Below are 16,369 nucleotides of genomic sequence, written 5' to 3' on the forward strand. Positions count from 1 at the left end.
GCTCTCAAAAAAAGAAAAAAAGAGAGAGAGAGAGAGAGAGAATAGACTAATATAACCAAAAGTTTAAAAGTTTACTTTACTACACCAAAAATGATAACTGGGCATACTCCCCAAATGTGAACACTGGAGTTAACTGATTAGAGTTGTCTGGTTCTACTATACTCCGGTCAGTTCTCATTCAGGAAAACAACACTTTGTGAACTGCTGGGCTCAAAGAACACAAAAGTTTTATACATTGAACCTATTGCCTGCCAATGTACAATTTGGAGATTTTATCACTTTTAATAAAATGCATGCAACAGATTACATTATTACAATTAATTTTGGCAAAAAAAAAAAGGAAAACCTAACAATTCCCCAATATCTCTGCACATAATTTATGAAATTTCAATCTTCAGCATTCATAAAATAAATAAGAAACAAATCCTCTACAAGTTATGGATATTAGGTTTATTTCTTACTATGATAAAAAATTGGTAGGATCAAAAAGCTTCATATTTTGCTGACCTATGTTAAAGAACACATTTGAAATGTGTAAACTACAAAGACACTAACCACACGTTAATTTTAAAAAATATAAGTAGTTACACTTCTACAAAAATATCAGTGAACATTCATGACATAGAAAGATACTGCACACACCTTCCTTTGACTTGTTTCCAAGGATGAGGGCCATTATTCTTCACTGCCTTTTTAACAACTTTTGCCAAAATGCAAAGGAAAATGGTATAACTACTACTGGATTTATATAGGTCATGGTCTTGTTTGTCGCAACAGCATGTCTTCACCATTTCAAGCATAGACAAGGGTGACCTAATGATATTAACAAGGCCTTTCAAAGGAAGCCAAGAAATACTGAAGGAACTATTCTAAAGGCAAAAAAAAAAAAAAAAAAAAGAAAAGACAGAAAACAAGTATTGTAAATAAAATAGAAACCTCTTAGTAAATAAAATAGAAAGCTGCACATTCCTATTAGTACATTATAAGTTTGATTCATTTTACTCACAAAAATTACATAACCATTATCATGTCTTCCAAAACAACAGTTCCATAAAAGCACAGAACATCAAGTGGTGTTGAAATTTTGGATTGTCCTCAAAATATGTTTTTAACAGTTAGTTTGCCCAAATTAGGATGCAAACAAGGCACATAGATTGCCTTTGGTTGATATGTCCCTTAAAGCTCTTACAGGTTTCCCAATGTTTTTGTAATACCATTTATTTTTTATATCAGGTCATTTGTTGTGTAGAATTTCCCATGTTCTGGATTTAGCTGGTTGCATTCCCTAGTGTCACTTAACATATCTTTTTATCCCCTATCTTTTCTGTAAATTGGTGGCTGTATCTAGAGCCTTGATCATATTCACGTTGAATTTTTGGGCAAGAATCTTTCATTGGCAGTACTACTTCCCATTGCATTTAGTAAAGAGGTATATAAGTTATGACCTTTTGTAATGTTAAGATTGGTCACGTTGTCAGCCTGATCCATCCATTTCAGTGATCCCACCAGCCTTTTTGTTAGAGGTTTTAGCAGCCATTGATGATCACAGCCCAGAAGTTCTATTTCATTAGATGTACGAAGTGGTGACTTTCTAATTCTCTCATTTCTTCTCAGTTGGGTCATCAGAAATTTGATTACTCTAAAATATAGTTCGTATTTCCCTTAACTTACAGTTTTCAGAATGAGGCGTTTTTTTTTCAGAATAACTTTTTAAAAAGTATTATAAACTAAGGAAATTAAACATATTTGCTATGTTTAAATTTATTTTTTCTTATGTTCATTCTTTCTTATGCTCAAATTTTCCCATTCTTTGGGCAACAGGAATTCCTTCAAGTTGGCTTCTGTGTCCCTTTGACATGATTCTAGCTTACTTGGATACTTCCCTACTTTCCAGAATGATAAGATACTCCAGAGACCCATCTTGTACACATTCTGCCTGAGGACTAGAATCGGTCGTTTCTCCAACCTAACATTATGTTTCAAAGAAAAGTATTTTTTTCATTTTCAATAAGCTCCATTATACTAAAATCCAAACTTATTTATTTATAATCTTCCATTACCATTTTATATCATTTGAGGGGTTTACTGTTTACTCCAAAACTCAAACATCCCAAACCTCCTCTTCTTTCCACACACAAGTAACTAAATCTTTTAAATCTACCTTTAAATTTTTTTCCCTCCAAATTCATCCTTTCCTTTCTAGATCCACTGCTCCTATTTTAGTTCTCAGCAACAGTATTATCTGCTCATACAACTACAATGGCAATTAATTCATCTGTCTCCAATTCATTTACATACTTTCAGAAAAAAACTTTCTTAAACACATACCTAAGTCACATCCTTGCTGTCTAATCTCTCCTGAATAAACCAGAACTCAACAGCAAATTATCCTCAGTCCTTCACAGTCTAGCCCCAGACTACTTTCTCTATTCTCCTTATCTCCTTTCTGTCTCCATAGTCATCCCAGGCCTGTCAGTCGGAAGTATTAACACAGTAGAAATAGACAGTGCTTTTTCAGATCTCCTGCACTTGTCCATACTGTTTCTTCTGCCTGGATGTTCTTTTTCTTCTGTACTTGGAAACATCTACTCAATCCCAAGGCCAAGTTAAGAAATTATGACTTCATGAAGTCTTCCACAAATCCGTACACTGGGTTAGATATTCCCTCCTCTGGCATTCCACAGTATTGTAACTTTCCCCCCCACAATATATATGTACCTGTCCAGTAGCCTATAAGCTACTCAAGTGCCAAGACTGAATAATCAGAAAAGCTGTATGTAGTCAATATGTCACAAACAATTAATAATTATTAGAAAACATTTATAAATGAGACTTTTAAAAAATATCTTTCTGTTAAAAGATCTTTTGGCTACTTTGTTTACACTCACCCTCAAGAGAAAAGGGAAACCAAATACTGGCTCTCTTATGCCAAAGCACTACAAACAATGTTTGTTAAAGATAAAACTATTCTTGAGCCACTCCAATCTACTATGAACAAAAATCAACTTTTTAAAAATATCTGTAGCGATTCACAATTAAATCATAAAAACATTTCTCAAATAATGTACAAATTCTTAAATTCTTGAAGCAAATCCATATTCTACTTACTCACCAGGTTCTTACTGTAATATTCCCATAGAATGGTGACAATTGCAATATTTGGCTCCCAGAAATCACAAAGTGTTAAGCAACAATGAAGATACATTCGTAATTGTTCTTCCAGTATACCATCCTAAAAAATAAACTGAAGTTATGAGGGAGTAAATGAGCTCTGGCAACACAAATATTATCAATTAATATTACACTGAATAATCTGTGGTTAAAAAGAGCATGAATATGTATCACCAAATCATACCCATTCTCATCTTCAGAACTAGAAAGTCTAAGTTGACATCCTTCTAAAAACTTGATTCACTATTCTATGCCACCTTCCAAAAATAGGGGAGAAAAGAAATGAACATGTAGTGGACACTAATTTGACCAAGACTACTCTTCATGATCAGACCAAAATTTGAATTAAAAATCAAAATCTTTGTGAGTCCAGAGCCCATGCTCTTTGCAATATAGCCAATCAAAAAGAAATGAAATATGGTATCCTGGGAGTTTTTTGTTTTTTTTTAAGGAAAGGAAATAAATTTCCCCTCACTTTCCTCGTAGTGGGTGCAGATTAAAATGAAAAGAAATGGCTTAGAAAATATGATTCTCCATACTTCTTGCAGGATAGATAATCAGTCAGTTGAGCCTGACTTAGAAAATACATGTCTTTTTAGCCTATAGTCAATTACAGATAGCATTTGTTATATATTTTACATTTTCATACTTTGTATATTCAACCATTGCTTTGCTTTGAACGATTTTCCCTTAATTTTTTTCTTAAACATTCCCTTAAAAAAGTGTGTTTGTGCATCAGTTGAATTAAGGACAGAAAGAACTTGTCCATCTTCAAATACGGATAGCTAAAGTGAGAATACACAATAATCAGGAGTAGGGAGGCAGCAGACATGTTAGCTGAAATTCATTATAAAAAACAGAGCTGAAATATGGTTGGGAGGAATATCTAAGAATACTTCAGTATACTAATTTCTTCTTATTTTATATTTTCCCATTGCGCATTTATTGGAGAGGGGAAAAATAAAAACAAAAACACTACAGATAATGGAGATGCTTTCCCCAAGTGTGACCAAAACAGATCTAGAAACCAAAATGCATGACTAGTGAAACACATAATAGCAAAGAAGTGTTAGAAATAGAAATAATAAAGAAAAATCATTTTATTAAGAATCCTACAAAGTTAAATGCTTTGGGGTATCACATAGTGGAGTCAAACATATATGAAGATTCAAATCCCAGCTCTGCCATTTCCTAGCTGGCTATGTGAACCTGGACAAGTTCTTCAACCCTTCTGGGCATAAAATGGAAACAACAATATTATCACTACACAAGACTGTCATAAGCATTAAGTGAAAAAATGTAAATTAAGTGTGAAGTACAGTGCTTGCACAAAGATAGCTATCCTTTTGTTATCTGCAGGAGAGAAATGTACTTTTTTAGGGCAAATGCTAACCCCTTTGATGATCAAATAATGAATGCAACAGGTTCATAGAATTGTTTCTTAACCAGCCAAAAAATTGAAATGTTTTAAGCTCAAATCCTCCCTAAACACAGATGTTTGATTAAGGACATCCAAATGCATGCCCTCTGATTAAAGATTTTTTAATAAGCCGGAAGGCCTATGGGCCTCTTTCCCCTACAGGCTCAAAACTGCCTAGCTCAATCCCAGAGGCTGTGCTACTCAACTCCTGCATTTTACAGAAGTCGTTATGGGCTCTTCGGGTGTCTCATCTTAGGTTGTGTGTGTGTGTGTGTGTGCGTGTGAGAATATGTTATGTAATGAATATTCCATTAAATTCCACTTAATGAATATGCCTGCTCCTGATCTGTGCTTTAGTCATTTTTCTAAAAAATGTCTTTGTATCTTTATTTTGAAAAAGGAAATTTAGGCATATTGAATTTGGGCATATTCCATAAGTTAATTCTTTCATTAAACTAATAATGAAAATACTCTTTTAGCTTAGTTATTACACACAAATGGCAATTAATAACTGGTTATTATATATATAATTTAACATCTGGTTCATTTCTTTATGTATAATTAACCTATCAGAAACCATTAGAAGAATAAAATTTATTTGCAAGCTAAAAATTGGTTACTAAAATTCACCTGATTGAATTTATTTTTATGATTGGATAGAGTTGGACTTCAATATTCCAGTCAAGATCCTTCTGCTCAAGTAACACTATAATTTTTAATAATAATTAGAAGATTATTGTTCCACATTATTCAGATCTAATCACATTCTAAGTTGTTTCTATCTTTGGACTCTCCAAATTAAAGTGTATTGACAAATCAAAATAAAATTTTTTTTGAAAGTAGGCTTTTTTTTAATGCCCTTCCATGACCTTTATAAAACTATAAAATTATTTCTGCGATCTCAGAAAGTAATGGGGCTTTTAAAAAGTAGGTAGCATAAAATTAAAAAGCTCCCTTTTCATATAAAAATAATAATCCTGTTCTAAAGACAGAACAAATATTTACAATTAGCATTCACAAATATTAAATAGGATTACTTCTAAAAAACTGTTTATAAAGCACTTAACTATTCCACTTCAAGTTTTCAACAATCTACATTTCTTAACAGAAAAGTAATTTACTTCTTAAATTAAAAAATATTCTTTACTATAATTTTCCATAAACTATTACATAAACATATGTACAAAACTTTACAGAGCTACAATACAACATGTTTAAAGATGTGATGAACAGCATATTTAAAACTATTTTAAAAGGAGGTCAAGTCTGACCTCTGGGCCATGAAGCACTACATCAACAGCTCTGCAGAAAGAAAAATGATAAGGTATGAAATGAGTGCTCGGAAACTAGGACCTTATCAGTTAGAATGTGACTCAAGCCTGTAAGACAAATTGCTCAGCAAGGCAAGTCACCTTCCTGCTGTGATGAAGATACAGCTGAATTTCCAATGCCACTGACTATCTCCCTCATTGTGTCTCCTAGTTTGGTATCATACAGTCAAGAAACGGCTTATAGCTCTGAAGCATCTACCACTTATTTTGAATACATTTTGTCAAAGTCACCAACTGGATAATTATCTTTGTCCTTTAACTGACAACTCAGTGTTAAAAATCTTTTAAGGATAGTCAGTGATAAATAGGTACTACTGTGAGTTGACTCTTCAAGGAATGATTCCATCTCAGGTTTTTAATAAGTAAATCATTTGTTATTTAAATCACTTTAACAGTTTGCTTGGTTTTTATAAACAAAATTCATAACATAAAAATTTAGCAAAATTCACAAATTATCTCAAGTGCATACCTGAACACTGACAGACTTTTTCAGCAGTTCTTCTACAAAGTTCCAATTTGATACCATTTGTTTCTGAAAAGTGAGAAATATTGTTACATAAAAATTATTGTTATTGGTTATGTATATACTTAAAATTACGATATAGCAAATTAGTCTGAAGTACACTTTTTCTATCAGACATCACTGCAAGTTTTGGGATTTCTAATATTACTTTGGTAAAGAGTTAGTTGACAGACTTAGTAGAAAAAAATTTACAACTATTCCAATCCATTATAAACTCTATCAGGAGTTGTTTTATAAACAGTGATGCTTCTATAAGATTATAAATATTTTAACAAATATTTAATTTCAGCTGTCAGATATAATCTAACAGAAAAAAACACCTTATATATCTATATGGATTTTTTGGAGTTTTTTTATGCTGAATATTCTTTCCTAGTAACCACCCTATTCACTACTTTTTTTTTTTTTTTCCATTTTATGCATAATAGCCCTGAGACAGTCTACTGTAGTAAACAGAGTAACTAAAAATGTTACACAGAAAATAAAGAAAAACTTCACACTGCTACCTCATTTAGCCCACGGTCACCTATCGGGCAACCTCAACTATCTGGAATATTCTCCATGATAAGGAATAAAGCTAAAAAAAAGACTTTCAAAAAGTCTAGGTACTGAAAACAATTCCACTTTTTCAACAGGAAAGCTTGGAGGATGTTCTCACAGGATACCCAGTTTGTAAAAGTTTGGATATATGGATACTGGTCAAAACCAGAGGCAAAGAAAGCATTTCCAAGAGGAAGTAATGACTAGTTTCTAATCAGGGCTTAAAAATGTGTGAAAAGTAATCTTAAAACCTCAAAAAGCAATGCAAGAGGCTTTAAAGAATAAAGGCAAAATCCCTCATCTTACTTTACCATCCCTATTATAATAAATATGATGTTCTGTTCATAAGAATGAACCCAAATTACCAATATTTAAGGTATGTTCACTATTTGTGATCTTAAATGGCTAGACAATGTACATGTAAAATGTTAACTACACTAAATCACTAAATAACTATATATATGTCCTAAATAAACATGCTTAGTGACTGTGGTAGCTAGCCTCTAAGGTAGCCCCCAATGACCCCTGCCTCCTGCTCTTCCTGCTTTATGTAATCCCCTCCCACACTGTGCTAGGATTGGTCTGTCACCAATAGACTACCAGTACTAATAGGAGTGATAGCATGTTCCAAGACAGGTTAAAAGACACTGAACCTCCCATCTTGACGACATTCTCTTGTTGACTTGGTTTAGGAAAAGCCATAATGTGAAAAGCCCTGAAGAGGCCCATATGATGAGTAAATAAAGTGTTCTGCCAACATAAGTAAGATTAGAAGTGAATCCTCCAGTCCCAGTTAAGTCTTCAGAGACTGAAGCTCTGGCTGACAGCTTGACTACAAACCTCTTGAGAAACCCTGAGCCAGAGATACCCAGCTAAATTGCTCCTGAATGCCTCACTCTCAGAAACAGAGAATGTGAGATAGTAAATGTTTGTTGTTTTAAGCTGCTGAATTTTTGTTACACAGTAATAAGTTACTAATACAATGGTTTGGTTATTTTTAGCAAAAAATCTACTGACTTTTTGAAATATTTATATAAATGAAATGAATGCAAAAAACATTTATCAAGAGATGTGCACTAAAGAATTTGGCCCTGCCAAAAGAGAAGGTCTAGCCTCTGCCCTCAGCTTCTAAAAGATAATCTCTGGGCCTTTGGAATGTTTTGCCTGATAAGAGCATCTTTGCTTGGTGGGCTATGTTCATACCGGCAGCTTAACAATGTGATTGAGTCTTAGGGTAGGGCCTGGTTATGCCTAAAAGACCAACAATGTGACTTACACTGGGGAATTTGGATCAGTTGACATGGAGACTGAGATCAACCAATGGACAATCAACAGATCATACTGAGGCTTAGGTCTAAACATCGCAGATTAGCAATATTTCCTGCATGCTGTCACACACTGATGTCAGAGACTAATGTGTCCTGACTCCGTGGGTAGAAGACAAACAGAAGCTCCACATTTGGTCCTTCTCCTGAACTCTGCCCTATGTGCTTCTTCCCTTGGCTAATTTTAATCTATACCTTTCCCTGTGATAAACCATAACCATGAGGATAATAGCTTTCAGTGAGTTCTGTGAGTCTTAGCAAACTATCAAAACTGAGGAGACTGTTGGGACCCCCCACCCTGAGCTGAACTGGTGTCAGAAGTGAGGGTAGTTTAAGGGACTGTGTCCTGAAAGTTGGTAGTTGGCCCTAAAACTCCCTTAAAAAGAAGACCATTTTCTTCTACCAATATTATATGTGTTAGGCTCTTTACATGTTACTTCCTCAAAAAAAACTCTTCCCACTTCACAGAAAACACAATTAAGTCTCAGAAAGCTCATATATGTACAAGTCAGAGAATGGATTCAAATCCAAGTTGGTCTGGCTCCAAAGCCAGTGTTCCTTCTATACCATTTTTTTTCCCATAGCTAGCCTTCCTCAAATTTCAGCAAATCATTTTTATATCATTCTTCATTAAGGAAGTATCACCACTAGTGAGTGCCAAGTAAGCAGGAACATGACAGGTTGATATAATTTAAGTTTTAGCTTTACAACTGGTTACTAAGTATATTTCAATTGTTCTATTCTATCAAAACATTTGAGTTCACAAGAATTATAGGGAAGTAGTGTAATTCTTACCCAAAGAATTTCAACTATATAGATCAGTATTGTGGTTATAATCTAAAACAAAAATAAATTATAATTCAAAGGAAAGAATAGCAATTCTACCACACCCAAATCAAACATGAGTAAGAGAATATACATCAAAGAGACAGATTTTTCTTCCACGAGAAAATTCAACTTTGGGCTGCTACAGCATTTTTTTCCACATACCAAGTTACACCATTGTAACCTCTTTGCTACACACCAAGTTAATTCCACTGATAGAAAGGAGGAAGGACGTCATCAATTTGGGGTTATGTTTTATATTTCTATCCAACCATTAAAACTATGACACCCATTTAAGCTTTAGTATAGGTGGTATGTCCATGAAACATACAAAATAGATCCCCCACCTTCCACTTCCAGCAGACTACATAGCCTGGAGCATCTCTCATTTTAAGGTTACATTTTACACCTTTTAAATGGTTGCCATTTCAGATGTTTCAAAGACAAGCATCAGCTATCTTGAATGATTGCACTATGTTCTGGGCAGGGAAAGCACTGTTAAAACAGACCCCTGCAATGCCCCAAAATGATTTTCCTCTTTAATCTGTACTTGGTTTTAAAATAGATGAATGGGGGACTGGATGTTCAGCTCAGTTGGTTAGAGTACAGGCAGTGTTATAACACCAAGGTCAAGGTTTCGGATCCCTGTCCTGGCTAGCAGCCAAAAAAGAAAAAGTAAATAAATAAAATACAATAAAACAAATAAAATAGATGACTGAGATTGTGAGAGGATAATACACTCTCATCTAGGTTGAGACAAAAGGATTAAACAGAAAGGTATGAAAATCTAAAGCTTCTAATATGAGAAGTCAGATAACAAATTTTTCTTATAGTCCCACACTAAGAAATTGTCTACTTCTGTGATTTAAATCCACATTAGCAATATCCCAAGTTAAAGAAACTTCTAAAATAAAAAATAATTAAGCATATCTGAATCCTATTTAAAAATGCAAAGATTTTACATTAACCCTCAGGCAAAGCAGCTGACATTTAAAAACTGAAACATCTCCATACTGTCACAAGACTAGAGATATTTCTCTGGTGAAGAACGTACAACTAACCACTATTACTTGATATCATCTCTCATGATTACCCTTTAGTAGAATAAAGCATGCTTACGGGCAACCACTTTCTCTATTGTAGTTGGTTATACTAATATATCTTAAGGAGAGAAAAAAGAATTTAGACAATTTTCAAAATTCGGATCTAAATATATCCCAGACCCAAATTAACATCCTATGTAATCTATCTGAAAGAATGAGCCTAGATACCTTTAAGTTCATAGGTTAGAATGACTATCTGATTTGTCAACCAAACTGAGAGAGACACATTTGAGAGTAAAAGGGAAAATTAACCAGATGGAGTGAGTGGATAATAGGCTGTAAACTGGCACTGTCCCTGGCAAATTGGAATACATAGTTACCCTAACAAAGACCTATTCATGAGGCAATCCTTAGAAGAACTTTAATATCAAGTTTACCTAAGTGATAAAATAGGGTTAAATTTAACCATTGTGTACTTCCACAATCTCTTCACCTATAAAATGGATTAATATTACTCTCACCTACATTATTACACTTCACTGAGATTAAAAATGAAAGTCACTGTGAAATATTAAGTATGTTGCAAATGCAATATGCATTTAAACCCTAATGAGAACAATTAACTGGAGAGCTTGAGTTTTTCTTTAAGTCTTTAAGAAATCCAGAAATATTTGAAACTCTTTGAGGATTCATATATAAAGGTAAGGTTTATTTTACATGTACATATACACATATATATTATTTTTATCATATGAAAGGTTCTTTTTCAAATATCATGGCTCTTCCCTTTTAAAACCTTCTACATAACCTAAAAAATTAAGATTTTTAAAAATAAAAGTATCTTAGCAAAAGAAAATCACATAGGAACTGCTGGCAAATATTAAAAGATTCATTTATTATTTTCATTGAGTGCTAAATTAAAGCAATAATTTCCTCTGGAGTTCTCTGTATGAAACAGAGGAGTGATTTCAGCAATGCAACCATGGGTGGTTATACCAGTACAATTCAACATTACAATAGGAATAGTAATGATATATATTAAGGTGGGTAGATTACCTACCACACTAGGAATATCTGGGTGTCATTATCAACCTCTATTGAAATATACCACTCAGTCAAATAAGTGTTAATGCAGTTCCAACAAGCATTAATAACCTAAAAGCACACTCCTTGAAGTAAGGAGCAGTATAATCTGTTTCCTTGTATCCTCTCATCAGCACCTATTATTATGATAACATACAATAGGGACTCAGAAATACTTAACTAATTATCATATTTATAAACATGGATTAAAATGAAAAATACGTACTTGGAGGAATTAAGGTTAAAAGGGAAGAGAAATAAATAATGTTAAGACCTTAGAATTAAAGGTAAATTTTTAGAGTTCCTAATATTCTAATAATTAAAAAATGTGAAACATTACCATATTAACTTCACAAAAATACTTAATAAAAGGCTTTTATAGTAATAATGGCAATTGCTAAAACTTATTGAGTATTTACACTGCATTAGCACAGTAAACACTCATGGGTAGAAACAAAGGACACATTTTTTCTCTGTGAGAAGTTCATTCTGTTGATGTCTATCAATAAATTAGCAGAGTACTTAAATACACTGATACTGAGTTAGCTATGCGTGAATTTCTCAGAGTATTTTCTCACTTATTATTTTATTTTATCTTGGTATTTCCTAAAGGGCCTTTTGTTATTAGGGGGATCATTTAGAGGACTTCTTGAGGCCCTTTCCATCTCAATGATATTATGTCAATTCTAACAATCCTCAGATTCCATGTATGATTTCTTAGTCTGTCCAATACTCCAAAGAGGAAAATCTATTAAGCCCATCAAAGAACAAGTTTCATAAAGCAATGGTTCCCCTACCTTGTGGAGGATGAGAACCAATGAATTTTTTAAAATGAAAGATTCCCAAACTCCAAATCAGGATCTCCAGAGTTGAGACCTAGAAATCTGAGTTTCTAAAAACTCACAGGTAGTTCTGATGATCAGCCAGGTTTGGGAACCACTCCCATAAAAAAGACCAACTTTGAAAATAAAGACACATTGGCTTCAAGATTCCAGATGTTTATTTTATGGAACTGATGAACTAATATAATACTATTCACTTCTGAATGTGGAAGAAATTATATACAAATAGGGCTTCAAATAAATACATCTACCAGCTGGTTTTATTCATAAGGTTTTTGTAAGTGACATTGTAAAAAAATGTTTCTAACTAGAAATTAACATACTAGTTAAAAATCTGTCTTCCTATTTGAAGCAAACTTCATGGTTGTTTAATAGATTAAATTATCTTTGTGAAAAGCTTCTCTAAAAAAGGGTTATTCTGAAGAAATACTTTAATTAAATTATTCACAAAACCAAGTAATTTATTTCTTGAGACATATTCTTTCTCTTTGCCAATCTTACAGATTTTAGAACTAGAAGAAACCTTTGGAACAATCCAATCCCATGATTTTTGGATGAGGAAAGCGAGGACCAGAAAGATTTAAGTAATTTATTCAAGGTTACACAATTATTTAGAGCTAGGACTAGATTCTAAGTCTTCTACAAGTTGCTTTTCTTTAATTGAACAATAAAAACATAAACTTTATAATTTTGCCGGTTTATAGAAAGGTAAACAGATGTTTATAGAAACATCATACATAGATAAAAAGAATTTGTGGGATTATGATCTGACTTTTTCTTGTTTCTGTTCACTTTCTAATTTGCCTAAAAAAATGTATTGAAAGTTTAAAAATTAAGATCTTACCTTTTCATCTGGTACTCCATGGCGATCAAACTGGTAAAATGATGCTACATGAGTAATAATCCACCAACTAAAACCTAATGGATCCCTGGACTGTATTACAGGCACAGAAGGTCTTCTTCCGTCACTTGATTTTTCAAAGAGTATTTTAAGTAGTTTATTTAACCAGTTCCAAAATGACTATAGAAACAGAGGCAATATGATTCAGTCAAACTGTTCTAATAACCTTTGATTTAGGGGGTTTTCTCTATTTTTATAATTAAATACACATACAAAAGATAACTTAAAACACATATACAAAACTTAAAGAATAATAAAAATACTCAGGCTAAGAATTAGAACATGACTAGTACTTTAGAAAAAAGTTACATGTCCCCACAATCACTTCTTCCATTCAGGGGTAACAATTATGCTGACATTCATGATAAATCATTCCTTTGCTTTTGTAAGTTTTGCCACACAGGTTTCTAAGTCTATATCACAAACTGGCTTCACCTGTTTACTTTTTTAAATGCATGTTTGCATTCTTAAATGGCTTGTTTTCCATTCTTAGTAACTTGCTTCTTCTGTTCAACATTACGTTTCTGAGTCCATCCATATTAATGGATATAGCCATAGTTCATTGGAATACAGTCATGCACTACTTAACGATGGGAATAATTTCTGAGAAATACATCATTAAGTGATTTTTGTTGTTATGCAAACATCATAGAGTGTACGTACAGAAACCTAGATAGTATAGCCTACTACACACCCGTAGAGCCATTATAATCTTATGGGACTACTGTCTTATATGTCGTCTGTCTTTGACTTAAACATCACTAAGAGACAAATAACTGTATTCCAATATGTGACTATACAATAAAGCATTTATCTAGTCTACTGTTGTAGTTAGTTTTAGTAAGTTTTTTTTCTCTAGGTATTTTTTTCTAGGTGTTTCGTGTAAATGTTCAAGTTATTAGGTGTAAAATTGTTGGCAACATCACTTACCTTCCTAATGCACGCAGAATCTAAAGTCATGTTCCTTTTTTATTTCTAGTATTGACTGTTTTGTAATTATCCCAAGAAAGATCGGCCTATTTTAGTTATCACTTTGAAGACCCAACTTTTGGCCATTTTAAACCTCTTTGTTTTCACTTTCATAAATTTTTATTTTTATTTCCTTCCTTTTACTTTTTTGGGGTTTACTACGAAGGGATTAGCTTTCATTAACATTGGAAAACTTTCATTTTTCCTGAAATATTTTCTCTGTTCTACTTACTCTCCTTTGGAACTACAATTAGAAGAATATCAGACATCCTCCCTATTCTCCATGTCTCTTAACGACTCTTTCATATTTTCTATCTGTGTCTCTCTGTGCTATACTGTACGTAACAGACTTTATTGAAAATTCCCTTACTATACCATTACACAGCAATCATAAGCTGCATTTAGCTACCATGTCCCTTCAGCTTCCTTTATTATATAACACTTCCTCAAATTTTTACCACTCACGACCTTGATATTTTTAAAAAGAATATGCCAGTTATTGATTTGACTGATATTTCTTCAACATTAGGCTGACATTATGGATTTTTGGCAGGAAAAACCACAGAAGCATTTTTTTTTCTTTGAGTGCACCATAGTGGGGTTAAATGATCTCAATTTGTCCTTTGACTGGTTAACTTTGAGTACTTGGTTAAGGTGATATCTGCCAGGTTTTCTGTACTATAAAGTTACTATTTTCCTCTTTGTAACTGGTGAATATTGTGTGGAGATAGTTATCAAACTATGTAAATATCCTCTTTTTCACCATATTTTTGTCCACCACTTTTTTTTGTTGCTGTTGTTGGTAACATCCACTGATGATTCTTGCCTGAAACAATTACTATGGGAGTTGTCAAATGGTGATTTTGTAATTCCATCATGATTTCTACACTTATTAGGAAAAGCTTCCCTTCTCCCCACTTATCCATTTATTTATATCACTATAGATTCATGATTCTTATTTTATAGCTTACAATCCTTTTCTATCATTTATTTTGTAGCTCAAATCTCCCAAGTGTAGCCTATGGAAGACCTTCAGACTGGCTCTTGTGTCCTTTTACTAGCCCTCACCATTTTTTTTTTTTAGCACTTCTTTAGTTTCTGGTACAAGATATTCCAAGCTCATATTTACTTTCCATTCCCAAGCCTGGAATCAATCATTTATCCGGGAGCCTCGTTTTCTTTCACTGGAGAATGGTTATTTTGAAACAAAAATACAGCTGCAATTTGCCCATTCTTACACAGATATCATTGCTTCTAGGCCCACCCAATAAGAAAGGTAGGAAATGTATGAATGCACACACACACACATACATCTATACCTCGCTCTATGTATTAAAATATATATATATTTCACCCTGATACCTCAAATTCTAATCCAACACATTATGATTCATGCTAGTTTCCCTTTTTCCCATATTTGTAATTCAACTTTCCAACAGTGACAAACCTGTTTGCTCTGATTACCAACAATATACTTATTAATTCGCTCAGTCCTAGAATACAAATAAAATACATTTAAAATTGCAAATCTGCACATAACACTATAGGGAACAAACCTGCTAAAAAGAGCCTAATATTTATGGGTTTTTTTTTTTTACAAATCTTTGGTTTTTAGCCTTGGAATACATAGCCTAAATAGTACATTCCAAAGTTACCTAGATTAGTACTCCCAAGCCCGTTAAAGAGTGTTATTCACTTAAAAACAGTTAGGTTCAATTGTTTATCTTTACATTCCACTGAGTGCACCCTGCATTAGTGTTGATTCATTTTTGGAGCATGTGAATCATAAACATGATTCTACAAGTCAGAACTACACAAAAAGCTACATTTAAATCCTTCCACTCTATTTTCACCCATCACTCTCCATTTCTACTCACCAATCTCAATGGTTTTTTGTTTTTCCAGTATTTCTTTGTGCATAACTGAACATATATATATATATGTATATTTCCTATTTTCTTTACTTTCTTACACAAAAGGTAACATCCCATAAATATTCTTTTGCATTTTACTTATTTTGTTTAATATTACATTCCTGAAAATCATATCAGTTACCTTCCTCATTCTATTGTACAACTGCTTATGTATTAGTTAATCTTAGGTGTCGACTTGACTGGACCACAGGGTACCCAGATATTTGGTTAAATAATACTTGGGGTGTGTCTAAGAAGGTGTTTCTGAATGAAATTAACATTTGAATTGGTAGACTGAGGAAAGTAGATTGTCCTCCCTAGTGTAAGTACATGCCAAGCAATCAACTAGAGGTCTAAACAGAACAAAAAGGAACTTCTGAGGGTAGAGGAAGATTCTCTCTGCTTGACTGTTTTCAATCTGGGACGTCGGTCTATTCATGCCTTCAGACTTGGACTCCCACTGAAACTTACACCATCAGCTTC

The 16,369-nt window shown here is 33.2% G+C and overlaps 1 protein-coding gene across 2 annotated transcripts in view; it reads right to left on the reverse strand.

Annotated features, from left to right (window-relative positions):
- MMS22L (MMS22 like, DNA repair protein) overlaps positions 1-16,369 on the reverse strand; it is a 129,014-nt gene that overhangs the window by 88,151 nt on the left and 24,494 nt on the right. For both annotated transcript variants that reach the window (XM_063097885.1, XM_063097886.1), the window contains exons 9-12: positions 12,948-13,124; positions 6,392-6,454; positions 3,113-3,232; positions 643-869 (exon numbers count right to left, since the gene is read on the reverse strand). In XM_063097885.1, coding sequence (XP_062953955.1) covers positions 643-869; positions 3,113-3,232; positions 6,392-6,454; positions 12,948-13,124 — 587 coding nt within the window. The remainder of the gene's footprint in view (positions 1-642; positions 870-3,112; positions 3,233-6,391; positions 6,455-12,947; positions 13,125-16,369) is intronic.

The sequence above is a fragment of the Cynocephalus volans genome, chromosome 5 (genome assembly GCF_027409185.1).
Source record: "Cynocephalus volans isolate mCynVol1 chromosome 5, mCynVol1.pri, whole genome shotgun sequence".
Taxonomy (NCBI): Eukaryota; Metazoa; Chordata; class Mammalia; order Dermoptera; family Cynocephalidae; genus Cynocephalus; species Cynocephalus volans.